Source organism: Thamnophis sirtalis, unplaced genomic scaffold (assembly GCF_051295495.1).
Source record: "Thamnophis sirtalis isolate CommonGarterSnake01/CBP01778 unplaced genomic scaffold, rThaSir2_p1.2 scaffold_1, whole genome shotgun sequence".
NCBI classification, from domain to species: Eukaryota; Metazoa; Chordata; class Lepidosauria; order Squamata; family Natricidae; genus Thamnophis; species Thamnophis sirtalis.
In genome coordinates this window covers 164782844-164809627 of record NW_028261381.1, presented here as the reverse complement: position 1 = coordinate 164809627, position 26784 = coordinate 164782844, and the positions used below count along the sequence as shown (strand labels likewise).

The 26784-nt window shown below is 43.4% G+C and overlaps 1 protein-coding gene across 2 annotated transcripts in view; it reads right to left on the bottom strand.

Annotated features, from left to right (window-relative positions):
• The window catches only part of NFIC (nuclear factor I C), a 191133-nt gene that overhangs the window by 100848 nt on the left and 63501 nt on the right, over window positions 1–26784 (bottom strand). For both annotated transcript variants that reach the window (XM_087702686.1, XM_087702683.1), the window contains exon 2: window positions 6049–6580. In XM_087702686.1, coding sequence (XP_087558812.1) covers window positions 6049–6580 — 532 coding nt within the window. The remainder of the gene's footprint in view (window positions 1–6048; window positions 6581–26784) is intronic.

Sequence of the window (26784 nt, the reverse complement as noted above, 5' to 3'; positions counted from 1 at the left end):
AGTTTCGCTCCATTTTACAACTTGCGACTAACAAATTTAATTAAAAGACAGAAGCTTCCTCAAAATGTTTGCCACCACAGAGCCACACAGCAATCTTCCCACAGCCTACCTTAAATAATGCTAAGGAGCCACCTTAAATAATAGGGAGAGAAAACTCAGCCACAACTCTGCTCAGCCTAGAGAAAGTGACAGCTCCTAGAAACCTTATCAGCTGCCTATTTACTACCAATTAGAGGGATCAGGTGATTTCAAGGCTGCTTGCAGACCCCCACAAGGGGGTCAAGGTCAGGAGGCAGCCTTGAAGAGAGAAAGCTTGCAAGGCCCCAACAAGCCAATGACCTCCCAACAGCTGTATAAAAATAAAGCAGAAAAGAGGCAGATTTTCCTCCTCTCCTTTTCTTCCCTTCAAAAGTGATTTTCCTCCTCTTCCTTTACAGATGTTGTGCCAGTGATGGGGGGGGGTGAAGTAGGGAGGGAAGCAAGAAAAGGAAATCCTGCGGTCTCCTTCATTCTGTCCTCCAGATGTTGCAGAGACTTCTGTGATGTCCTTTTAAGAGAAAGCAGGCAGGGAAGCGGCATTGCAAACAACCACAACAGCGACCACAAGGTCAAACTTTCCCAACCTCCGGGCTCCCCAGATAGGCTAGAGAGCGACGCCCATCAGTCTCAGGCAGCATTTTGGTTGGCAGGAGAAGATTAGGAATGCTGGATTGAGCAGCCCAGCCCAATTATTGGAGGAAGTTTGGGGAGTTCACTGGGTGAAGCAGTTTTTATACTTTCAGTGCCTTAAAGCAGTGGATCAACAGGGCTTCGCTTTCTCGCCCCCCCCCCCGCCACCTCGAGCTTCCAACCTTGTGTACAAAGAGCTAAGCATGCCTTTGTAGACCAGCTTCGAGATGATTTTTGATGACTGCTAATACGGATTGCACATTATTATTTTTTTGTAGGAAGTGCACTTTTGAAGAAGAGGGAGGAAAGTAACGGGAGGTTGGAGGGTGGATAAGGAAGGTAAATCTAGAGTAGAGGTCTCTAACGGTAGCATCTACTTGAGAGACCGCCTGCTGCCAATTACCTCCCAAAGACCCATTAGATCACACAGGGTTGGCCTCCTCCGGGTTCCGTCTACTAGCCAATGCCACCTGGCTACTACCCGGGGGAGGGCCTTCTCTGTGGCAGCTCCGGCCCTCTGGAACGAACTCCCCGCAGGGATTCGGACCCTCACCTCTCTCCAGGCCTTCCGAAAAGCCGTTAAAACCTGGCTTTGCCAGCAGGCCTGGGGTTGATGAGTTCCCCTCCCCTCTCGACTTGTGTGGTTGTGTGATTCTTGCTTATTTTAATTACTTGTATTCTGTTCTATGTTCCCCTTTTCCCCTTTTGAGTTGTTCGCCGCCCTGAGTCCCTCCCGGAGAAGGGCGGCATACAAATAATAAAATTCAATTCAATTCAATTCAATCTAAGACTTGTGGACTTCAACTCCCAGAGTTGAATTCTGGGAGTTGGTCCACAAGTCTTAAAGTTACCAAGTTTGGAGACTCCTGCCTTAGAAGCACTCAGCTTCGTCCTGTAATGTGAGACTATTTGTCCTTTCATCCCAATCAGATGGTCCAGTTTTGGTCGACCGGGATATAGAAAAGACATTGAAACTCTAGAAAGTATGCAGAGAACAGCAACAGAGATGATTAGAGGACTGGAGGCTAAAACATATGAAGAGCGGTTGCAGGAACTGGGTATGTCTAGTTTAATGAAAAGAAGGACTAGGGGAGACATGATGGCAGTCTTCCAATATCTCAGGGGCTGCCACAAAGAAGAGGGAGTCAAACTATTCTCCAAGGCATCTGAGGGTAGAACAAGAAGCAATGGGTGGAAACTAATCAAGGAGAGAAGCAACTTAGAACTGAGGAGAAATTTCCTGACAGTTAGAACAATTAATCAGTGGAACAACTTGCCTCCAGAAGTTGTCAATGCCCCAACACTGGAAGTCTCTAAGAAGATGTTGGATAGCCATTTGTCTGGAACGGTTTAGGGTTTCCTACCTAGGCAGGGGGTTGGACTAGAAGACCTCCAAGGTCCCTTCCAACTCTGCTATTGCATTGTATTGTAATACCCCCGTCAAGAAACCAAAGAGCCAACAGTAAACAACCCAGCCAATGCAGATAGGCAAGCCACCAGAATATAAACTGACAGCCAACTACACTCCTCACTAGCACTGATGATGTTGAATAGTTTAGGTCAGTGTTTCTCAACCTTGGCTACTTGAAGATGTCTGGACTTCAACTCCCAGAATTCCCTAGCCAGCGAATGCTGGTTTAGGTAATGAAACGTCTGCAAGAAAACAAGCAAGGCCAGAGAGCGCCAAGGACCCCTCATGCCAATCCTGAGGTTCCAATATTCTCCTTTATGACTGGGACAAATATCTGTCTGAAATGATACAAGGCTTGCTGCTTGAGCAGGGGGTTGGACTAGAAGACCTCCAAGGTCCCTTCCAGCTCAGTCATTCTGACTCTCCAGGATACAAAGGGGCTTCTCCTTGACTCCTTTTCACCTGGAGAAATCTGGGGATCAAACCTAAGACCTTGGAGGTAACATAAATTAAGCCACCCTCCTTATTATCCAACCAGAGGACACGTCTATCTTACTTTGATTTGTTGATTTTGATAATAATGCTTACTAACGAAGTCAGATGGAGGGGTTCTTCCCCCCCCCCACACAAATTGTGTTCTATCCAATGGCATTGGGAGAGTTAAATTCAGCTGGGTGGCAGAAGGAGTATCACAATGCAAACCCTGCCCCTTTTAAATGATGTATGGACAGAAATGGTGGGGTTTGACACTCCATGATACTCCATTCACTCCCTTGCTATTTCTGACCACCAATGCGCACCCCACCCCACCCCAAACACCTGTAGCTGGTAAACAACCTCATTAAGGCTTGAAATGTTGGTTTGCTCCATGCAACAGAATACAAAACAATAGACCTGGAAGGGACCTTAGATGCCTTTGAGTCCAACCGCCTGCTATGTCAGTAAACAAGGCAGAAGAGTTCTTGATGAAAGCAAATGCAAAATCCTAATTTTTATAGGCTCTACGCTGAAATGCGACCGAGTACCCTTTCTTTTATACCAATTTGCACATTCTAAAGTAAAATGCCTGTTTTTATTTAGAAGACTTTAATGAACTCCGGGTGAGGGTGGGGGGGCAGCTGGCTTATAAAACCTTAAATCTGCACTACTTAGATGTTTTTTGCAAGAAACCTTGGTTTTAATTGAGTTATGGCCTTGATGAGTCTCAGGAAGCCAATTTGCATAAGGGCAACTGAAAGGGATTTGATTCTTGACATAATTCCAGTAGTTTTCAAATATTCTTACCTTCAGAGACCCAATCCCACAATTAATTATCCACTGCTACAGAACTAATCTCAGCACAAAGTATTCTACAGTAACATTCTCTTAGGAAACTAAGCAGGTATGTTCAATTGCTTCTGCGTGTATCCAAAACACTATGTAATGCATACAAACCACTTCGCTGGAGTTGCATGTTGTATTATATCCGTTCCCGAAATACCCCAGAAACTATGATAGCAATAGCAATAGCAATAGCAGTTAGACTTATATACCGCTTCATAGGGCTTTCAGCCCTCTCTAAGCGGTTTACAGAGTCAGCATATTGCCCCCAACAACAATCCAGATCCTCATTTTACCCACCTCGGAAGGATGGAAGGCTGAGTCAACCTTGAGCTGGTGAGATTTGAACAGCCGAACTGCAGAACTGCAGTCAGCTGAAGTAGCCTGCAGTGCTGCATTTAACCACTGCGCTACCTCAGCTCTATCGGCCCCAAGTAAAGGTAAAGGTTCCCCTCGCACATGTGTGGTAGTCGTTCCTGACTCTAGGGGGCAGTGTCCATCTCTGTTTCAAAGCCAAAGAGCTAGCGCTGTCCTTCGCGGTCATATGGCTGGCATGACTAAATGTCAATGGCGCACAGAACACTGTTATCTTCCCACCAAAGGTGGTCCCTATTTTTCAACTCGCATTTTTACGTGCTTTCGAACTGCTAGGTTGGCAGAAGCTGGGACAAGTAACGGGCGCTCACTCTGTTATGCAGCGCTAGGTATTCGAACCGCCAAACTGCCGACCTTTCTGATCAACAAGCTCAGCGCCTTAGCCACTGAGCCACCGCGTCCCATCAGGCCCCAAGTACGGTGCTACAAAAAGGGATATTCACCCAGACAGAAAAGTTTTCCACCTTTTACAGGTAGTCCTTGATTTACGACCACAGTTGGGAGCAGAATTTCTGTTGCTAAACAAGGTGGTTGTTAAATGAGCCATGTCTGATTTTACAACCTTTTTTTGCCCCACTTGTTAAGCAAATCATTGCAATTAAGTGAGTCATTTGGCAGTTAAGCGAAACTGGTCGTCCCCTACCCCACCCCCAAATTGACTTTGCTTGTCAGAACCTGGCAAGGTCCCAAATGCTTGTAACTTGAGGACTATCTGTAGAAGGCCACCGACAGAATAGAAAGCAAAGGACCGCAACTGTATTTCATACTCAGTAAGAGACACAACCACTAAACATGACAGTTCTTTATGTAACAATCATGGCTTAATTGCCACTGTCTTCCATTAAAAGAACCTTGCTGGCTTAGACTACTGAACCCATCTGGTGCTTTTAACCAGTGATCAATGTGGTACCACAGGGAGACCCCGAAAAGGGACACAAAACCATCTTCTCTGGATACGCTTCTTCTTAGTTTCTTAATTTCTTATTCAGCAGCAAACTATCTCTGAACCAAAAAACTCCATTACCAATTTTCATGGCTAATAATGACAGGATGATGACTAGACTTACCATGTTTCCCCAAAAATAAGTCAGGGTCTTATTTTCTTTTGACCCCTGAAATAAGCGCTTGGCCTTATTTTCGGGGAGGTCTTATTATTTTTGAAGTGCAGAAGGCAGCAAGCGTGATCACCTCATGGCTGCTGCTGTGTTGCAATATTTTCGTGGAGGGCTTATTTTCAGGGAGGGCTTATTTTAGCACATGCGCTCAAAAGCCCAATTGGGCTTATTCTCCGGGGAGGTCTTATTTTCAGGGAAACAGGGTAGATTTGACTCATGACTCATGAAACCAAACCTCTTGCATTTCACAATGTCAACTACATTCTTCCAGGCCTCATAGAACATTACAGAACTGCCCCAGTATACAGGCAGTCCTTGAATTCCCACCTTTTATTTAGTGACTGTTCAAAGTTACAACAGCTCTGAAAAATGTAACATGACTGTTTTCCCCACTTGTGACCGAGCATAAATTTTGAGCTCAACTGTGATCGTAAGCTGAGGATGACCTGTAGCCCTAGTGCCCTATCCTCTGAATCAGTAAGTTTCCTTCCGCATCTGTCAAGTGCCAGGAAAATCAGGAGATTCAAACAGTTCAAATGAGTATATTTACTGCAAGTTTAACCTCTCTACAATGATCTGAGCTATAGGCAGTCCTCAACTTATGACCACAATTGAGCCCGAAATTGATGCTAAGTGAGAAATTTGTTAAGTGAGTTTTGCCCCATTTTATGACCTTTTTATGTGCCACATTTGTTAAGTGAATCGCTGCAGTTGTTACAATTAGTAACATGGTTGTTAAGTGGATCGGGCTTCCCCATTGACTTCGCTTGTCCGAGGGTTGCAAAAGGGGAGCACATGACCCCAGGACACTGCAGCCATCATAAATATGAACCAGTTGTCAAACATCCAAATTGTCATGGGGAAGCTACAATGGTCATAAGTGTGAAAAATGGTCATAGGTCACTTTTTTCAGTAGGGCTGTAACTTCAAACAGTCACTAAATGAACCTACCTTCACTAACTGCCAAGGAAAATGAGCAGGAATTGAGAAGGTATTCAAAGTGGGCTAGAGTTAGATCTCTTGTGGGCGCACAGGGACTCATGACTGATAACGTGTTTGACCCCTCCATCGGGCTCCTACAATATCATAGCTAAGAACTGAGAAAAATTCCTTCCTGAAAAGGCCCCGTCATAGGTAACAACCAGCTTGATAGCCTACCTCTCTCGCGGACAAAATATGCCAGGTAGAGGTCAAGCTCCTTGACCGAGACACTGATGTGGTGTGGCTGGACACAGAGGACAGGGTTGGTGCACTGTGTGGCCTTGACAAGGCGTTCCCCATCGGTGCTCTCCAGGGGGATTCCTTTGAAGAGGATCACCATGACGAGGTCGAGGCGCCAGACTTTGTCAGCCTGGCGGAGACAGTCGATTCGGCGCATTTTGCCCTTCTGATCGGGGTTGGAGAGGACGCAGCACGAGGGCTTCTTCCCCGTGATGGAGAGCACAAAGTCCTCCCGGTACTCGGGACGGATGTCCTTGCGCAGCTTGGCCAGCAAGCGCGAAGCCCACTTCTGTTTCACTTCCGGTTTCTCGTTGAGCAGCTCGTCTTTCACAGCCCGCTCCTCATCTTTCGTCATCCGTTTCTCGTGTTTCTTGAAGTACTTGCGCTTCCGGGCCTGGAGGTTGAACCAGGTGTAGGCGAAAGCCCGGACATGAGGGAGGAGGGCCTCAATGAAAGGATGGAATTCATCCTGAAGGTAAGGAATTAAGGAAAAAAAGAAAGAAATAGTGGTCAGGCATAAGCTGTGCTCGGAAACATTGCTTTATTCCTATCAAGCTAACAGAAGGACGTGTGTTGGGTTGCCAGGTTCACAGAAACCTGCCTGATTTTAGAATCAGACACCTGAGGCCCTACTCTTCATCTTGCCACTCTACAGATAGTCCTTGACTTGTGATTGGTCGCTTAACAACTGTTTGAAGTTCTAACAAACCTATTTATGAGGTATTTATGACATAGATTTGACGTTCTGATTGTCACCCCTTCCTCCGTGATCACATGTCCGGACATAGAGTGCTCAACCACTTGATTACGGAGGCAAGGAGCCGTGATGGCACTGTGGTTAAAATCAGAGGTGAAATCCAGCAGGTTCTGATAGGTTCTGGAGAACCGGTAGTGGAAATTTTGAGTAGTTCGGAGAACCGGCAAATACCACCTCTGGCTGGCCCCAGAGTGGGGTGGGAATGGGGATGTTGCAGAATCCTTTCCCTGGAGTGGAGTGGGAATGGGGATTTTGCAATATCCCTCCCCTGCCACACCCACCAAGCCACGCCCACCAAGTCACACCACGCCCACCAAGCCATGCCCACAGTAATAAAAAAAATGAATTTCACCACTGGCTAAAATGCAATATTGCTCTCTGCCCACTGCCAAGAGTTCGAGCCTAACTTGCTCAAGGTTGACTCAGCCTTCCATCCTCCCGAAGTGGGTAAAATGAGGACCCAGATAGTTGAGGGCGATAGGCTGACTCTGTAAACCACTTAGAGTGGGCTGTGAAGCCCTGTGAAGCGGTATATAAGTCTAAGTGCTATTGCTATCACTCCAGAACACTGAAAGAGATACGCGGCCTCTTTCAGGGCTGAAGCCAGGCCTACTCACCTATTTATAGAAGGAAAAATCAATGCCTGCCTCAACACCCAAGGATGTTTCTCTAAAAGTTTTCACCACCAGGCATTCCTGGGAATACTGTCCCCACTTGGTCTTATTATTCATTTGATCAAATTTGACTAAAATGTTTCGATGCCTGTGCAATTGAATGACAGTAATAGCAACAGCAGCCACACCAATCCTTGACTTGTGACCACAATTGGGACCAGAAGTCCCATTGCCTAGCAAGTTGGTTGTTAAGTGAGTCACACTATTTTCCTTTTTTTGGCATGGTTATTAAGTGAATCATTGTCGTCGTTAATTGAACCAAGTGGTCATGAAGCGAATCCAGTATTCTCCATTGACTTTGCTTGTTGGAAAGCAACTGGGAAGGTCACAAATAATGACCACAGGACCTCAAGACACTGCAACCATCATAAATTACATGCCAGTTGCTAAGTGCCCAAATTTAAATTATATGACCATGGGCAGGCTGTGATGGACACAAGTATGAGGACCATTCATAACTCACTTTTTAAACTTTGAACAGCCACTCAATGAATGGTTATAAGTCTACTGTACAGGTATACTGTACAATAGTAAATATTTTTGGATATTCTCCTTATCATAAAAACCACCTGGTGTTCCATACTATCTTTCCTTCATGGAATTCAGTATACTAAAACCAGGGGTGTGTTGCTGCTGGTTTTACTACCCGTTCGCTTCGCAAGCGTTTTGCACATGCGCAGAACAATTTACAGTGAACTGCGCACGGGCGGTCACTACAAAACAACATGGCGGCGACATCAGTGGCGGCGAGGCAACCAGTTTGGGGGGCGTGGCAAGCTTGGGTCGCTGCCGGTTCTGTGACTCAGGGAAAAATACCACTACCGGTTCGGCCGAACTAGGCCGAACCGGGAGCAACCCACCTCTGATTAAAACTCTCTGTTTCGTACAAGCACAGAGGACAAATTGCTCTATTTCCTTTTAAGGAAAATCTGCCTCAGGAGGCTCCACAGTTGAACAGATACTGCCTGTCAGCCATTTCTCCAGCTTGAGCAGAGATATTGTCTGTCACCCATAATACCCTGAGGAGTCGATGGGTCATGGATTCCATTTGCAGGAACAAAGATAGCCGTGCTTGGACACCAGGTTATCTCTGTCCTAAGAGAAGAAGGGACACAATGCACCAGATTCAGGGCTACCAGCAAAAATTCAAGCTAACTATAAGTAGGTCCAGCCTTGGCAACTTGGAGACTCGTGGGCTTCACAACTCCCAGAATTCCCAGCTGGCTGGAGAATGACAGGATGATAACGGCCGAACCCGTCGTGGTGGCAGCGGGAGGCTCCACTCACCCCGCCTGGACGCGCGCATGAGAACATGAGCAAACTGGTAGTAAGCCGGTTAGCAACCCACCACTGAGGGGAATGCTCCTGTCAGCATCTGCCCCGATCTCCACAAAGTTGAAACCCATGAAGAGGTGGATTCTCCAGCTTTTGGCTTCAGCCAAGCTTCTTGGCAGTTGTCCCAGGTGCTTTGCTTCAACTGAAGAAACAAGAGATTTCCCCAGTGAGCCTTCCAACCCCAACGAGAGAGAGGATAGTTAAGAGTTTCCTTTCAGGAAAAGGGAAAGGAAACGAAATGGGCTGCTTCATTTCACAACAAATCTGAGCTGGAAGGTCTGACTAAGGAGCAGCTGAAAAGACAAACACTGACACTCCTATCCAGAAAGCTGATTTCAGGGAAAAGCAATGAGAGGAAAGGGAACCACCTCTTGCTGGGCACAGGGGCATTCAAAAAAAAAACACACACACACACACAGACACAGAGGGAGAGAGAGAGAGAAAGAAAGAGAGAGGGAGGGAGGGAGAGAGAGAGATAGGCAGCTTCATGGAGTCTGCATAAAATTCACACTGGAGTTGGCTGCTAGATTGATGCTAGAGTCTATCTCCTCCCCTTTTGCTTTCTGCTCTCTACCTGTCCAACTTTTAGGTCATCATATTGGATGTATTTATTATCATTGCGTTCCTTTGCCGTTAGTTATTTATAAAATTTATTTGCCACTCTTTTCGTATCCTCTCAACCATTCTTTTATTCTTTGTTTTATTGTTCCGTTGTTTTACTTCTGTTTACACACCCTTTTCATTTTTCTTCCTTTTTATTATTGTAAGCTGTATGGTGAGGCAGGCGGCAGATAAATTTAACAAAGAAACAAACAAACAATAATAATAAAGGGAGGAGGAGGAGGAAGGAGAAGGAGAAAGAAGGAGAACGGAGAAGGAGGAGAAGAGGAGGAAGAGGAAGGAGGAGGAGGAGGAAGAGGAGGAGGAGCAGGAGGAGGAGGAAGAGAAGGAGGAGGAGGAAGGAGAAGGAGAAAGAAGAAGAACGGAGAAGGAGGAGAAGAGGAGGAAGAGGAAGGAGGAGGAGGAGGAGGAAGAGGAGGAGGAGCAGGAGGAGGAGGAGGAAGAGAAGGAGGAGGAGGAGGAGGAGGAGGAGGAGGATAGAAATACCACATCTCTTGTAAATACACCACACAACACTCGGGTGTCTCCTAAGGGCTGTTTACCACCATAGAAAGGGTCCTTGCTGGATGGAGTGAAGCATCCATGGGAGATTGGATAGACAAGTTAAACAGGTTACAAAGACCCCCATACAACAACATATCTCTATGCCAAAAATGGCAGACAGGGAATTATGGCTTGCTTAGTGGAGCACTGAGTGGAGCAATGAGTGGATGTGACATACTTAAAAATCAAACCTTTGATCTACGTACGCCAGGTCAACTTACATCCATTTGTTTAGTGATTGTTCAAGTTTACAATGGGACTAACAAAAGTCATGTATGACCGTTTTTCTTACAAACGTTGCAACATCCCCATGATCACGTGATCAAAATTCAACTGGCATGTATTTATGACGGCTGCAGTGTCCCAGGGTCATGTGATCACCTTTTGTCACCTCCTGACAAGCAAAATCAATGGGAAAGCTCCTGCACCTGGATTGACCGTAATCAATCTGGAGCCCTTTCCCAACTGAACCAAGAGCTATCAACGATCAAACCTGGGACCCAGTGCAGGGGCGAAATGCTACCGGTTCGGACCGGTTCATCTGAACCGGTAGCAAAGATGCCAGCTGTTCGCCCCCCCAAAAATGCTACAGGTTTGGGTGAACCGGTTTTTCCGATGATCAGCTGTGTAGCACGATTTATATTAGTTATAAAGCAGGATTTCCTGCTTTCTAGCTAATCTAAATCACGTGGCACAGCGGTTTCCCCCCTTCGATGTTCGCTTACTCGCCAGCCGTGCTTGGTAGCAAACTCCACCCATCCGCCCAGACGTCATTTTGACGCTCTGCACATGCACAGAAGGTGCATGCACGCTCAAATTGCTACTGAACCGGTAGCAAAGATCAGTGGATTTCATGTAAGGCAAATCAAGGCCTCCCCAAACCTCTGTAGTCCTGTTTTACTTGGTTAAAATGCTTGGTTCTGCTCAGAAACAACAATGTTATATATTTAAAAGTTTATTCACAAGATTAAAAGTATGCCCTTGGACAGGCTATGTAGTTCTCTTGTGTTCCTGCACCACACCCAGGCCTGCCCTCCCTGTAGCAAAGGATGAACTTCTTACAGCAGGAAGCCCGTTGCGCTAAGTTGCTCCCAGTATGATTTACAACTAGGTCATTCTGTTTAAATCATGGTGAGAGACCATGTGAGTACAGAGGTTTTAGCGTGACAGATATTAACTTCCAGCACATACAAGATGGTATGATAACGTTGGGAAATTGTGCCATGCCTCAGCATCTATATACAACTAGTTCTCATTGTGATTATGTTACCCAATATATGCTATCATGTTAGCCGAAACAGTGCGTTATTTTTTGCAACAATTTTTGAATCAAAGTACCGAAAATCCACTAACTTAAAGAACGTGTAAAAAAAAAAAATGTGGAATTGAAACTTCCATGATATTCAGACCAGTTTTATTGACAAAGTGGTGGCAATTGATGAATCCCTGTGATCATGTCATCATGATTTCTGATGCTTCCTGCCAGCTTCCCACAAGCAAAATCAGTAGAGAAAACAGTAGGAAGAACATTGACTAATGTTTGTTTGCCAGCAGAACTATTTTTCTATTGAAGATATACATTCATCTCAGATGATCACAGGACTCTCCTACATTGGGATTAAAAAAAAATACGCCCAGCTAAAAATTAATGTTCACTCTGATCATATCAGACTGTGCTACTTTTCTCTGAAAGGATGATCCATTGGGGTATATATACGACTAAAAACTCTTGTGTCTATAACCCTTAACTGGACAAAACTCTGAATTGTGAGGCAACAATTTTTGAACCAAGGTACCGCAAATGGGAAAATTTACAGAATGCAACCAAAATCTGGGACCCACTACCCTGGTGGGATTGAAATTTGACAAATTTGCTGGTGCTTTAGTGTCAATGTGCAGTTGGGCCACTGGTTAACCCTCCAGAGGCCCAGTAGACCACCCCTTAGAAGATATAGAATAACAGAGTTGGAAGGGACCTTGGAGGTCTTCTAGTCCAACCCCCTGCTTAGGCAGGAAACCCTAAACCACTTCAGACAAATGGTTATCCAACATCTTCTTAAAAACAAGCAGTGTTGGAGCATTCACAACTTCTGGAGGCAAGTTGTCTGCTTATTAATTGTTCTAACTGTCAGCTATGAAAGCTGATACCATAATACATGTTGGGATTTGGGATGCTATGAAATCCTTCATTTTTCCCCTGATAGGTTGCTTACCTGCACGAAGGACCCAATTGGTAATTGGCATACAAAAAGAACATTAATGCATCGCCTTATAAGATTATGTCAAGAGTTCTTGTTGTGTTTATTATTACAATACAATACAATACAATACAATACAATACAATAGCAGAGTTGGAAGGGACCTTAGAGGTCTTCTATTCCAACCCCATGCCTAGGCAGGAAACCCTATACCGTTCCAGACAAATTGCTATCCAACATCTTCTTAAAGACTTCCAGTGTTGGGGCATTCAGAACTTCTGGAGGTTGTTCCACTGATTAATTGTTCTGTCAGGAAATTTCTCCTCAGTTGTGAGTTGTTTCTCTCCTTGATTAGTTTCCACCCATTGCTTCTTGTTCCGCCCTCAGGTGCTTTGGAGAATAGCTTGACTCCCTCTTCTTTGTGTCAACCTCTGAGATATTGGAACACCTTCCTCGATTGCTGAAGATCAAGTAGACCAGTCCCAACCTAGTCTTCCAGAGGCTACATAGACCATTTCTACCCTTAAGGTAACAAGATAAGGAAATCTCTCCCTTTGGTTGTTTAGAATGATTCTAAAGCCAAAGGATTCAGAGTTTAAGCAGAGTCTTTTTGAAGTTTCTCCAAGTGAACAGATAATCAAAAAGCAATGGTATCAGAAGAGAGGACATTCCTGCTGCTGTTACTTAAAATCTGGATCTCCTTTTGAACTCTTGAAGGCATTCCACCAACAGCCATCCCAGTGCCAAAATGATTTGGCCTCTGGAAAGAGTTACTTGGCACGGCTGGCTTCCTCACGCAGCTGGAGATAGCAATCAAAGGTCAACATGACCCCACTTTCCGCACCGAAAATCTACTGCTTATTTAAGTTGCGCAACATCACTTGCACACAAACTGGCAGTGATAGAGCTAGGATTAATTTAAAAAAAAAACACACACATCCTGAGATACAAATGTAAGAAAACCTCCCCCACCCCTCCAAGCCTCCTTGTTTCAGGAGTAATATTAATATAACAAAGGTTGAGAAGAAATGTTATTTTAAAACAATTTCACTCTCTGGATCCGTGTTTTCCAAACTTGGCAACTTTTAAGGTATGCGGACCTCAACTCCCAGAATTCCCCAGCCACCATGAGCATTCTGGGGGTTGAAGTCCACACGTTATAGTTGCCCAGTTTGAAAACAGTTTTAAATAGAAATGCCAAGCCATGGACTGAATGGGGGCCCAAAGGAGACTGCGTCACTGAATTTGGGCTGCAAAGTGGCCAAATCAGAGCACCATGTTTTGCTTTTCAAAAATTAAAGGTGGGGATGGAAATATCTAGGAGACTTCTCGCTTCCACTGCAAACCTTAAAAAAAAAAATCACTGAAAATTGGAGACCAACATTCTGGCATTTGAAAGTTTCCTTCTGCCTTCCAAAATTTGGGAAGCCGAGTTAGTTACAACCACCAGCCCCTCAGCTGTTTTCCATTGCTGGCTTATTCCAACTTTAAAATATTAATGTAACCACACTAACCAAAATTGAATTTTGCAAAAGGGCTGGATTATATAAATTAAATGAAACATGAATTTTTCATTTCCAGTAATCTCTGCTTAGGTCTTTCAAACGGCAGGAAAGGGCTGATAGACTCATCTCACAATTCCTGTAACACACAACATAATTCTGAGTCCCCAGATGTACGGTATGTTGTGCACAAATGTAGGCAATGGTTGTTGAGTAGTTTTTTAAAAAAGTCTCTTTTAAGAAGGCAAACCCGAAAGAAGAAAGCATACAATCCAATGTTTTCTCAGACATGGCCACTTTAAGATGCATGGACTTCAATTCCAGAACTGAATTCTGGGACCTGAAGTCCACACATCATAAAGTTGCCAAGTTTGAGAAATATTGATTAACCAAAAGCAATCAAAAAGTTTAGTAGCTTCTCCTTACTGTCTGAGATTTTAACAGTGGAATAGCATAATGTTTTCAATCCCTATTGGTTTTTATAAGAGGCTAGTCTGAAGGAATTTGTTATTCCCCACAAATAAAAAGTAGGGGAAACTTTGAGTGCTCCACTAAGTGTAATGTATCTCTATTTATGCTGCAACCATGTAGGTTTGTATATATACGAATTAATATGGGAAAAAATGATGCCGGTCTGTATTCCCTGTTATTCTCCATACCGATGCATTTTTCTTCATTGTTACCTTCTCTTCCTATCTTTCTCTTGGCATTATATTAAACGGGCACTCAATCTTAAACGTGAGCTATGACGCAGCTTCTATTTCATTGGTCCCTCACTGTTTTTCCCTTTTTTCTTGTTTACATCCCAGCCCAGAAACAAGTTTACCCGCAGATTTACAATACAGGTAGTCCTCGACTTACGACAATTCATTTAGTGACCATTCAAAGTTACAACAGCACTGGGAAAAGGGACTGACGGCCATTTTTCACACTTGACCGTTGCAGCATCCCCATGGGGATGGGGGTCACGTGATCAAAATTCAGATGCTTGGCAATTTACTCACTTTTATGACGGTTGGAGTATCATGGGATCCAGTGATGGGTTCGGACCGGTTAGGCTGAACCGGTAGTGGTTTGGCGGCCTGGGTCGCTGGAACTGACAGCAACCCAGGCCTGCCACGCCCCCTGAACTGGTTTTCCATGTGGTGCCGTAGGTGCCGCCATCTTGTTTTTTGCTTCTGCACATGCGCAGAACAATTTTTATGCACACGGCGTATCCACAAGCGAACCAGCAACAGAGACTGCCGGAACCCACCCCTGACATGATCCCCTTTTGCAACCTTCCGACAAGTAAAGGCATTGGGCGAGCCAGATTCACTTAACAACTGCATTACTAACTTAACAACTGCAATGATTCACTTAACAACTGTGGCAAGAATGGTCGTAAAATGGGGCAAAGCTTACTTAACAAATGTCTCGCTTAGCAACATAAATTTGTGACTCAATTGTAAGTCGAGGACTACCTGTACCACCCCTCTCCTTTTTGTAGTTACAGGTGGTCTTCAACTTACAATGATTCATTTAGTGACCATTCAAAGTTGCAACGGCACTGTTGTTACAATGGTTAATTAACATAATTAACAAAGTTAATTATGAGCAGTCATCCCACTTAACAACCATAACAGCATCTCCATGGTTACACGGTCAAAATTCAGGCACTTGGCAACCAGCCTGTATTTCAGGCAATGGTAGAGTCCTGGGGTTATGTGATTGTCATTTGTAACCTTCCCAACAGACTTCCAACAAGCAAAGTCAATGGGGGAAGCAGGATTTGCTTAACAACTGCATGATTCACTTAACAACTGGAGTGGTTTGCTTAACAACTGTAGCAGGAAATGGTCATAAAATCAGGCATGATTCACTTAACAACTGCCTTGCTTTGCAACAGAAATCCTGGCCCCAATTGTGGACATAAGTCAAGGACTGCTTATATAATAAATGCGTGATAATAAACACAAGAAGAACTCTTGACATAATCTTATAAGGCGATGCATTAATGTTCTTTTTGTATGCCGATTGCCAATCGGGTCCTTCATGCAGGTAAGCAACCTATCGGGGGGGGGGGGGGGAAATGAAGGATTTCATGGCATCCCAAAGTCCAACATGTATTATGGTATCAGCTTTCACAAACTACTCCCAGTGCATTAACCAAGATGGCACAAGACATTTTGTTATTTTTGCTCAGTTACCTCTCTGAAAATGCTACCAAAAATAATCTTGATGCATTCGGACCAATGATTGCATCAATGTGTTTTTCTGCTGAATGTTTTATCAATGCCCATTATTTATTTACTTTCTATAGCTATATATACGGCTGCCTGAAAGCAATTTTTGGGCAGTTCACAATGCCAAAATAAAAGGACACAATTAAAAACATGATTTTCAAGATACTACACGCTGTGAATGTAGAACAAGGGCCTGTGAAAAATAACTTGATAGGAGCCCGAAAAAGGAAAAGATCTCATTTTGATCACATGTTGTACTAAGGCCAATGGTTTGGTTGGTGGTGGCTTAATGTATGGTATGTGCTGGGCAGGAGATGGAGCTTTAATTCTTCACTTTCCAGAGAACCAAAAGATGGAAATGACTCCAAAACAGGTAGCATCTATCTATCTTCGTCTACCTCAAAAAGCTAAGCAGGGTCAGAGTGATTAGTACCTGGAAGGGAGATTATACCAGTGCTATAGATTAAACTGGAAAGTTGTTTTTTTAAATGAACACAGCGTGAATTACTACTTCTCCATTATCATCAACAAAGCTGCACTACAAATCACCACTGTGTGAGGCTTTCACTTTGATCTACTGTAGTAAGGATATTTTTGTTGCGGATTTATTTGGGGCAAAAATGACAAAAAAAACAAATGCCATAATTAGGAAGCATTTGGTAGCAATGCAGAGTCCCCAATGCACCAATTTGGATGGTTATGAACTAGATCGGGGTGTCAAACTCAAGGCCAGTGGGCCGAATCCAGCCTGCGAGATGCTTAGATCTGGCCCGAGGGGCCACCCTGGAAACAGTGAAGGACTGGCCCATAGTGCCTCTGTCAGCTGAAACGGGCTCCCAAGCTCCGTTTCCGTCTGCGACGGCTTCCTACAACTCTCTGCAGAGTTGCAGGAAGCTGTTGCAGCCGGAGACAGAGCTCGGGAGCCTATTTTCCCTAGCAGAGCATTCGGGCTGCCACAAGTGTCCCTGAGATGAGTGACATCAAGTAGGCCATGCCCACTCTGGCCACACCTACCCCAGCCGCCTGAGTTCAAACACAACCCTGATGCAGCCCTCAATGAAATCGAGTTTGACACCCCACCCCACCCCTGAACTAAATCCATTGAGCAAATAGGAGAACAAACGGAAATCACCTCCCTCTTCTGTCACCATTTAGTCCATTTCTCTTCTTGAGGTTACAACTGGATAATCAAACCATCCTGTCTAATCAGCACAAATTCCCGGTTTGGGCATGCCTGTTGCTGCTAAAATAGATTTCATTTTACTCGGTAATAGAGGCTTTCTTTGAATTTAAAATAATGATCGTATTTCAGATGTGTCGCCAAGAAAGAACGCCATGAAACTACACGGTATGTATTCCGAATGGCTGGGCTGGGGAGAGAAACTCAATTCCCAAATGCACATGAGCTATATATGCTTCCCAAAAGCATACGCCTTGTAATAAAATTGGTTAGCTCAAAAAGGTGCTACATAACTCTTGATTTTTCAGCAGCGGCTTCAAACAAAATTCTGACACGGCTCCCTCACCATCAGAAGCACTAATTAATTTTGAAAACTGTTGTCTTTGGACACTAATCCCACCCTTTTTGTTTCTTGGCAACTTTTCCCACCCTTAATTCAGGCTATTTGGTCAATGCTGGAAATATACAGGGTCTGCTATTAATCTTTTAATCTTTAATAGAATTTGTATGCCACCCACCCCCTAGGGATCACTGTGCCACCAAAGTGTAGAGCAATGGTTAGAATGTACAGATAGTCTTCAACAGTTCATTTAGCGACTGTTCAAAATTGCAGCGGCACTGAAAAGAGTGACGTATGACCGTTTTTTATCGTTAACGACCGTTGCAGCGTTCCCATGATCGTGTGATCAAAATTCAGAAGCTTGGCAACCGGCTCAAACGAATGACTGTTGCTGTATCCCACGGTCATGTGACTCACATTTTGCAACCTTCTGGCAAGCAAAGTCAATGGGGAAGCCAGATTCATTTAACAACCAGGTTACTAACTTGCTAACCGCAATGATTCACTTCGCAACTGTGGCAAGAAAGGTTGTAAAATGGAGCAAAAGTCACTTAACAAATGTCTCACTTAACAGAAAATTTCAGCGTAATGTGGTCGTAAGTCGAGGACTACCTCTTGTATGGCAAGCTAATTCTGCTGACTGCTGACTGTCAGCAGTTTGGCAGTTCGAGTCTCACCGGCTCAAGACCTTGTGGAACAAGCTACCTGCTGAGATACAAATTCTATTAAAGTTTCAAAGTTTGAAAGGCTGATTCAGCCTCCCATCCTTCTGATGTGGGTAAAATGAGGACCCAGATTGTTGGGGGCAATAGGCTGACTCTATAAACCGCTTAGAGAGGGCTGTAAAGCAGTATACATGGTACGTCTAAGTGCTATTGCTATTTGAGCAGGGGGTTGGACTAGATGACCTCGAGGGTCTCGCCCAGCCCCATATTATTCTATGTTCTAAAAGAAGAAACCCCTTCAGGTACAAAAAAACTGCGAGGTCAGAAAAGGACGCCATTCCACAAGCACCATGTAAGGTAAGAAGAGGTCAAGCCAGGTGAGGTCTCTGCTGGGAGTAATTCATTAGCCCCAGTGTACATCTGTGTTTGGTCTCGGATAATCCCTGATTGGATTTCAGCCTTCCATGACTGTACACACCCACCCTAGCTTTGTGAGCAGCCCCCTCCCTTCCACCTTTTAAGCTTTCCCTGGCTTCAGCCTGATGAATGTCCTTGCTTTCTGTGATCCTGGCCAACTGTAAATTGATAATATACTAGTGCAAAAGAAAAAAGAAAAGAAAAGAAAAGAAAACAGTACCAAAGTCCAGACTCCAGATAATCTAGAAACAGGAGCAAAATCTAGGCTGCCAAAATAAAATAAAATAAAATAAAATAAAAACCCAGCTGGCCTTTGTCAAAAAAATCCTAGTTCGTAGCATCCACAGTGAAGCAATAATACGGTTAAGCAACATTGCTTCATATCCATATGGATCTTTTACTTACTAGCTGCTTCGCCACATTTGAGAATAAATCACGCTCGTTTTCTTCATGTTACCAATACGGAGCTGGAGGAGGGGAGGTGGTTTGAAACCATTTTGTAAGTCCGTGGGAGAAGTGAAGTTTGTAACTGGCGTCCTTCTGATCCATCATTCACAACAAAGCTACGCCAACGCTTCCAGTATAAATGGTTGTATATGTAGGGGATGACTGGTGATATTTCAGATTAAAAAGGATTGCATAAGGCAGTGGGGGTTCCTAACCAGTTTACTACAGGTTCGCTGAGAGGGCGTTTTGCTCACGCACTGCTTGCTTTGCTCGCACGCTACATTGCACATTGCCACACGTGCACAGTTGGCTGAAAACTGTTCTGAGCATGCGCAGAAACATGCCGGTGGCGGCAGAAGAGACCAGGGAACAGGTTCAAGGTCGTGGCAGGCCTATGCCGCTGCTGGTTCCAACGACCCAGGCTGCCATATCACTACCGGTTCGGCAAAACTGATCCGAAACAGTCAGAACCCAACACTGTCATAAGGCTTTCATAAGGCAGTATTTCCCAACTTTGGCAATATTAACACAGGTGGACTTCAACTCCCAGAATCCCCCAGAGTTGAAGTCCACCCATCTTAACATTGCCAAGGTTGAGAAACACTAGCATAAGGACAATATTTGGGGGCAGATCTGCAGTAGGCTGGCTTACTAAGTTTCAGCACAATGAAAATAAAGCAGGTCGAAGTTTATATAGCCCTCTTTCCCTGGTCTGCACCCAGTTCACACATGTACAAAGATATACTGGCTGTGTGAATGCTGGAAATTGTAACCCGACTGCAGCTGGAAAGTGTCTGGCTCAAAAAAGCTGATGTAAAGACTTTGAGGAACGAAACGTGGGAGACAGAAAGACCATTAAAAGTCCAGAGTCCAAAACCATCCAAGCGATGGTGATTGACATTGGCCTCCTGGCCCCTTTGTTTCCCTCCTGGTCTTTTCTTACAATTTGCAAGAGAGAGACGAAACGATCATCTTTTGCTGAATTATACAGAAAAGGCAAACGCTTGGCAATACAGATTAAAAACATACAGGTAGTCCTCAACTTACAACAGTTCATTTAGTGACTGTTTGAAGTTACAATGGCACTGGAAAAAAGACACTTATGGCCATTTTTCACACTTACGACCATTGCAGCATCCCCATGATGAAGATAAAGATGCTGGACATCTGACTCATATTTATGACGGTTGCGGTGTATTGGGCTCATGAAACCTTCTGACAAGCAAAGTGAATGGGGAAGCCAGATTCACTTAACCACCATGTTACTAACTTAACAGCGGTGGTGATTCACTTGAGAACTGTGACAAGAAAGCTCGTAAAATGGAAGAAGGAATTCTAATTCCTTAGAATTCAGACGTTCTACAGGTAGTCTGCTATGAATATTCTGAAGGTTGGCTCTGGAAGCAGAGTTTCCATAATTTAAAAAGAGTTCATGATAAAGACTCAAGTTCCAACACGGTTTTCCAGAAATAAGAGAGGTGAGCCCAATCCATGTTGGTAAAAAAAAGTTAATTCACAGCAGCTGGCTGGGGGTGTTTGATCAAAGAAAACAGAAAGCTGAGCAAGGCAGGAGCCACGAAAATGTGAAGTAGCTCCAGAAATATATGTGGGATAAAAAGAACACACCCTTATTTTAGGATTTTTAAACAGCTGGGTCATCAATCCCAACCACATCCCCGCTGTAAAGATTGGATGGATTTTCCTGGTTTCTTTCCATTGTTTTACTTATTGTTGTTCTTGTTGCTGGCTTCTATTCCACTTTAAATTCTTTCCCGCAAGGAGAATACCTGCAGAGAACTCCTGACATGCAAAGTCCTACAAATTTATTACGTCTCCCAGTAAAGCAGAAGTGTCAAATTCAAGGGCCGCGGGCTGCTTAGATCCAGCCTGCAGGGCTGCCCTGGGAACAGCGAAGGATCGCCCCTCAGTGCCCCTGCCAGCAAAAACGGAGCTCGGGAGGGCCACGATATGGGAATAGATTGTGATTATAAACAGGCAAGTAGAGGGAGAATGGATCTGAGCATTTTTAAAGATAAAGAGATTTTAGAAAAAATGGAAAGGGAATTAATAGAAATGTGGACTATAAATGAAGAGGGGGGTAGTAATACATCCCATGTAATATAGTATGCAATGAAAGCAGTCGTGTGAGGTTTAGGGATAAAATACTCTTATCATATAAAAAAACCAAAAAGAGATATTGGCAAGGGTGGACTGGGTCTTCCAAGTATTAAAAATTATTGGGTAACTAATCAATTAAAAGTGGTCCCAGATATTACAGTAGTAACTAGAGATTTAATATGGAGGGACATAGAGCTGAAAGAGTTAAGGGAAATAGGTGATCCTAAAAAAAATATTGGTTTAAAAAGGATATTTAAAAAATTGCTAGGATGATTCAAAATCCCTTTTTTTAAAAATTGATGGAATAAATTGAGATACCGGCTAATAGTGATAACAGATTTAAAGATAGTTTCTAACCTTGGGCTGTGAAACTTTTAAATACAACCACAATCACTCCGTGCATACGCTAGTTTTTTCTTTTTCTTTCTTTTTTCGTTTCTGTTATAATTCTGCACCAATGAGTTTAAAACCAATTTCGTTTTATTTAAGTACAATAACAATAAAGATTATACTTATACTTATGCCAGGAATTTTCCCTTTAACACCGCTGGTGGAAATGGAAAAATTCCCTAAGATTGAATTGAAAGAATGGATTAGTAAACTAAAAGAAAATCAGATATATAAATGGGAAGACTAGAAGAACAAAATAAAGAATCTAACACAACTAAAGAACGTTTTAACAGATATTAAATTACATTGGTTGAATTTAATAGAATTAAGTGAAATGGATAAAAGTGGAAGAAAGATTCGAGGAGAAAGATAGACAGTAAACAAAATTTGAAATGATTACAAAAGAATGTGAGATGAGTGAATAATATATATGGAAAGGAAGAATTGGGATAATATATAGAATATTAATTGAATTAGAGCAGGCAAAAGGTTTAAAATTAATTTTGGAGAAATAAATGATAATGATTGGAAAAATATTTGGAATAGAAGAATATATAAGAATATATATCAGTTAAAGTTAAGGAAAATAGATACAGTAATTCATTTTGTGATCTCCAAGTGCTATGGAGGTGGTACCTAACACCACGTAAATTAAATCAAATAGATGGTAAATATACAAATATTTGTTGGAAATGAAAGAAAGAATCCCACATATGTGGTGGGATTGTGATAGTGCCCAAAAATATGGGACATAGTGTTTAGAGAAATTAGAGCACTTTTCAATGTAAATTTAGACATGCCACAGAGAATTGTAATACTGTTGCTGGTGGAAAAACGGAATATAAATGAAACAAAAAAGAAATTGATTGTAAATTTGATAATGGCAGCTAGATTAGTGATGGCTAAATATTGGGGGACAAAATTGGGATATTCAAAAAATATATAAAAAAAGGAAATGATTGAACACAGTTATATCAAGACTGCTTGTGCTTTTCCTATCTTAGAACTGCAACATTAATTACAGGAGGGGAAAAATTACAAAGGAACTGAAGGCAAAATATACATGTACAACATTTTCAACTGGTAACTTTTAGATGTATGTATTTCAACACCCTCATCTGATGCGGCCTGGAGAGTTCTGGAAGCTGAAGACCACACATCTTAAAAATGACGAAAGTTGAAAAACACTGATGTACAACACAACACACTGCACAGAATGCTGAAAATAAACCGGAAACAAAAGCGAAACCATGCAAGGATTCCTATGCTTCACTTTCATTTCTGAAATAAACCAAGATCAGAACTCAAAAGTCTAGGGAGAAATTAGGAGAAGTGAATAACAGAGGCATTCTCACAACGCAGATTATTTTTTTCTAGAAAGGGGATACATTATCCTTGCAAAGAACTATACTCAAATTGCAAGGGGGGGAAAATTGGAATAAATATAAGGAAAGCTGATGGACACAAGGGAAGAAATTCGCTTTAAAAAGCGGTCGGCTGTCAGAAGTTTTAAGCCGAGATTTTTAATACCCTGTTTTCCCTGAAAACAAGACTTCCCCGAATAACAAGCCCAATCGGGCTTTTGACTGTATGCACTAAAATACACCCTCCCCAAAAATACTGCAACATAGCAGCAGCCACGTTCGCTGCCTCCTGCAGCTCAAAAATAATAAGACCTCCCCGAAAATAAGGCCAAACACTTATTTTTTTTGGGGGGGGGAAAGATAGAAACACGATAGATGCTGTATTAATTACCTTGGTAGGGTCGGTCGGAAGATCACTTTTGAGATTTCCTCCTGTTCTCTAGATCCTATCTCTTTCTTCAGGTCTAGAATTCTACTTTCTTTCAACTGGCTCCCTATAATAACCATTTAAGATCAGCGCTAATTTGAAGATCTAAAAAAATAAATAAAAATCTACCGTTGGAGGGTGTTCTGGTGATAAAGGGTGAATATTTTGCAGAGATTAAAATTAGCACATCTGTTCCCTTACTTTTGATATTAATGTAATGCCTGTCTTTTCCCATTCCTCCACCTAATGTTATTTGGTGTGATGTGCCTTCAAGTTCGCCATGACCTTTGGAGGCTGTCTGAACAAGTCCCTGCAGTTTTCTTGGCTTATTTTTCAAAAATTGTTTTGCCCTAGCCTACTTTGTTCCTAAGGCTGAGACCGAGTTATAGGCCTAAGTTCATCCAGATGGCTTCATGCCTAGGGTAGAACTAGAACACAGTGTGCCTCCTGGTTTCTATCTTGCTGCCTTCAACCACTACAGGAAAGGGCCTCGGGGTACCTACAAGTTATTATACCCTAAAAAGGGGAAACCAGAATAAATATGTTGTGCAAAGTATCTTTTTCTCCTAATGTGTACACAGGTAATCCTCAAGTTACAACAGTTAGTTTACTGACTGATTGAAGTTATAAGCGCACTGGGGGAAAAAAGAGTTATCGGTTCCACCACAAAAGCGCGTAGGACAAAATCGCGCTCGACAAAAGCGCGCTGTGACATCATCACAGCGCGACGAAAAAGTTCGAAAAATGTAAAAGTAAAGCGAAAACCTTACCCTAAGCCCCCCAAACCTAACCCTAAACCTAACCCTAAACCTAACTCTTAACCTAACCCTAAACCTAACCGTTAAAGTAACGAAAAACCTAACGCTAACCCTTAACCTAACCCTAACGCTAACGCTAATGCTCTAAAGCTAACCCTAACCCTTAACCTAACCCTAACCCTAACCCTAACCCTTACCTTTATGTGAATCGGCTTGCTTTAATTTAATTTTTATTAATTTTTATTTGAATTTTTCGATCTTTTTCGTTGCGCTGTGATGACGTCAAAGGCGCGATTTTGTCGATCGCGCTTTTGCCGTCCGCGCTTTTGACGGGTCACGGAGTTATCGACATTTTCCACATTTAAAAATTTAGATGCTTGACAGCTGACTTATATTTCTGAGAGTTGCAGTGTCCCAGTTTCACACAATCCCCTTTTGTGACATTCTGACAAACAAAATCAATCGGGAAGCCAGCTTAACTTAACCACCATGCTACTAATTTAACAACTGCAGTCATTCAGTTAACAACGCGCTCTACATGGGGCAGCCCCTGAAGAGCATTCGGAGACTTCAGCTTGTCCAGAATGCAGCCGCGCGAACGATTGTGGGTACACCCCGGTACACCCATGTTACACCTATCCTCCGCGAGCTGCTCTGGCTGCCTATTGGTCTCCGGATACGCTTCAAGGTGCTAGTCGTCACTTATAAAGCCCTTCATGGTATTGGACCTGGGTACTTGAGACCGCCTGCTGCCAATTACCTCCCAAAGACCCATCAGATCCCACAGATTAGGCCTCCTCCGGATTCCATCTACCGGCCAATGTCGATTGGCGACCACCCGGAGGAGGGCCTTCTCTGTGGCTGCTCCGGCCCTTTGGAACGAACTCCCCGCGGAGATCCGGACCCTCACCTCCCTTCAGGCTTTCCGTAAAGCCGTTAAAACCTGGCTGTTCCGACAGGCCTGGGGTTGATGAGTTCCCTTCCCCATTCGAATTGTGTGACTGTTGTCACACAATTGTGGGACAAGAGCCAAGGTGGCGCAGTGGTTAAATGCAGCACTGCAGGCTACTGCTAGATCAGCAGGTCAGCGGTTCAAATCTCACCGGCTCAGGGTTGACTCAGCCTTCCATCCTTCCGAGGTGGGTAAAATGAGGACCCAGATTGTTGGGGGCAATATGCTGACTCTCTGTAAACCGCTTAGAGAGGCCTGAAAGGCCTATGAAGCGGTATATAAGTCTACTGCTATTGCTATTGCTATTGCTATTGCTAAATTTTCTCTGTATCCTGTTTGTTGTTTTTGCCTTGTTTGTTTTACCCCCTTCCCTGGGTTTGTTAGCCGCCCTGAGTCCCTCCGGGAATAGGGCGGCATATAAATGAAATAAACCAAACCAAACCTAACCTAACCTAACCTTTGGTAACCTGTGTTAAGAAAAAAACGTGAAATGGGGCAAAAGTCATTTAACCAATGTCTTGCTTAGCAACAGAAATTTGGGACTCAATTTTGGTTGTAATTCAAGGACTACCTGTAATTGATAATGGTTAACCCAGTTTGCACCTTAAAAGTTCTTTTGTTCCTAAATAGCCAGAGACACTAGTAATATTTTGATAGCTGTATTCAAATGCAGTTGGTTGTCTTCGTAATGCAATCTACCTATTTCATTTTATGCATTTAAGTACATTTAAAGTCCGTAAGTTTCAGCTTAAAACCAACCTCCCCTACGCCTGGAGAAAAAAGTTTTCAATCAGGTTTGTGCTACCTGCTCTAACATCATCATCATTGTTTAACGACCCCATAATCTCTTGCGGGATGGAGTCTGGGCAACTGAATGGAGCTACCTGCTCTAACATACGCCAGTGAAACATGGACACCAACCACACAATCGATACAAAAGCTACGAGTGGCACAAAGAGCCTTGGAAAAATACATTCGGCATCACAAGACAAGATAGAAAAACCTGCACATGGATTAGAGAACAAAAGAAAGTATATGATATCATCAAAAGAGTAAAAGAATGGAAATGGAAATGGGATGGTCCCACAACAAGAAGGAAGAATGGCAGGTGGACAGAGGCAGTCACAGAATGGATCCCACTTGATAAAAAGTGCCTGGGAAAGAGACCTAAAATAAGAGAGATCGATGGCATCAGCAAGTATTGGCAAAAACAACCTCAGGATTGTATTGGTTGGAAAAAGGCAGGCCTTCATCCTGCAGTGGATAGACCAAGGGTCGGCAGCCTTAATCACTCAAAGAGACTTTTGGATCTGTTTCCCACAGAAAAGAAAACATCAGGAGCCCCAAAACCTTTTCCGTGCCTGACTATTTCCTGAGCAGCCACAAAACTAGTATATGTAGTCGAATTACACATTCTGTTTTCTTCCAAAACTTTTCTTTTCTTGGATTTAACCATGGTTGGCCTACCGGGGGTTGAAAAGCTCAAGAAATCACATTCCAGCAGATGTCACAAACTGGTGGTTGTGACCCATATTTTGAGCAACAGGGAGCTGCAGCAGAGGGATGAAAGAGCCACTTGAGAGACCGCCTCCTGCCAATTACCTCCTTGCGACCTATTAGATCGCACAGATTAGGCCTCCTCCGAGTTCCATCCGCCAGTCAGTGTCGACTGGCAACTACACGGAGGAGAGCCTTTTCAGTAGTAGCTCCGACCCTTTGGAACGATCTCCCCGTGGAGATTCGTACCCTCACCACCGTCC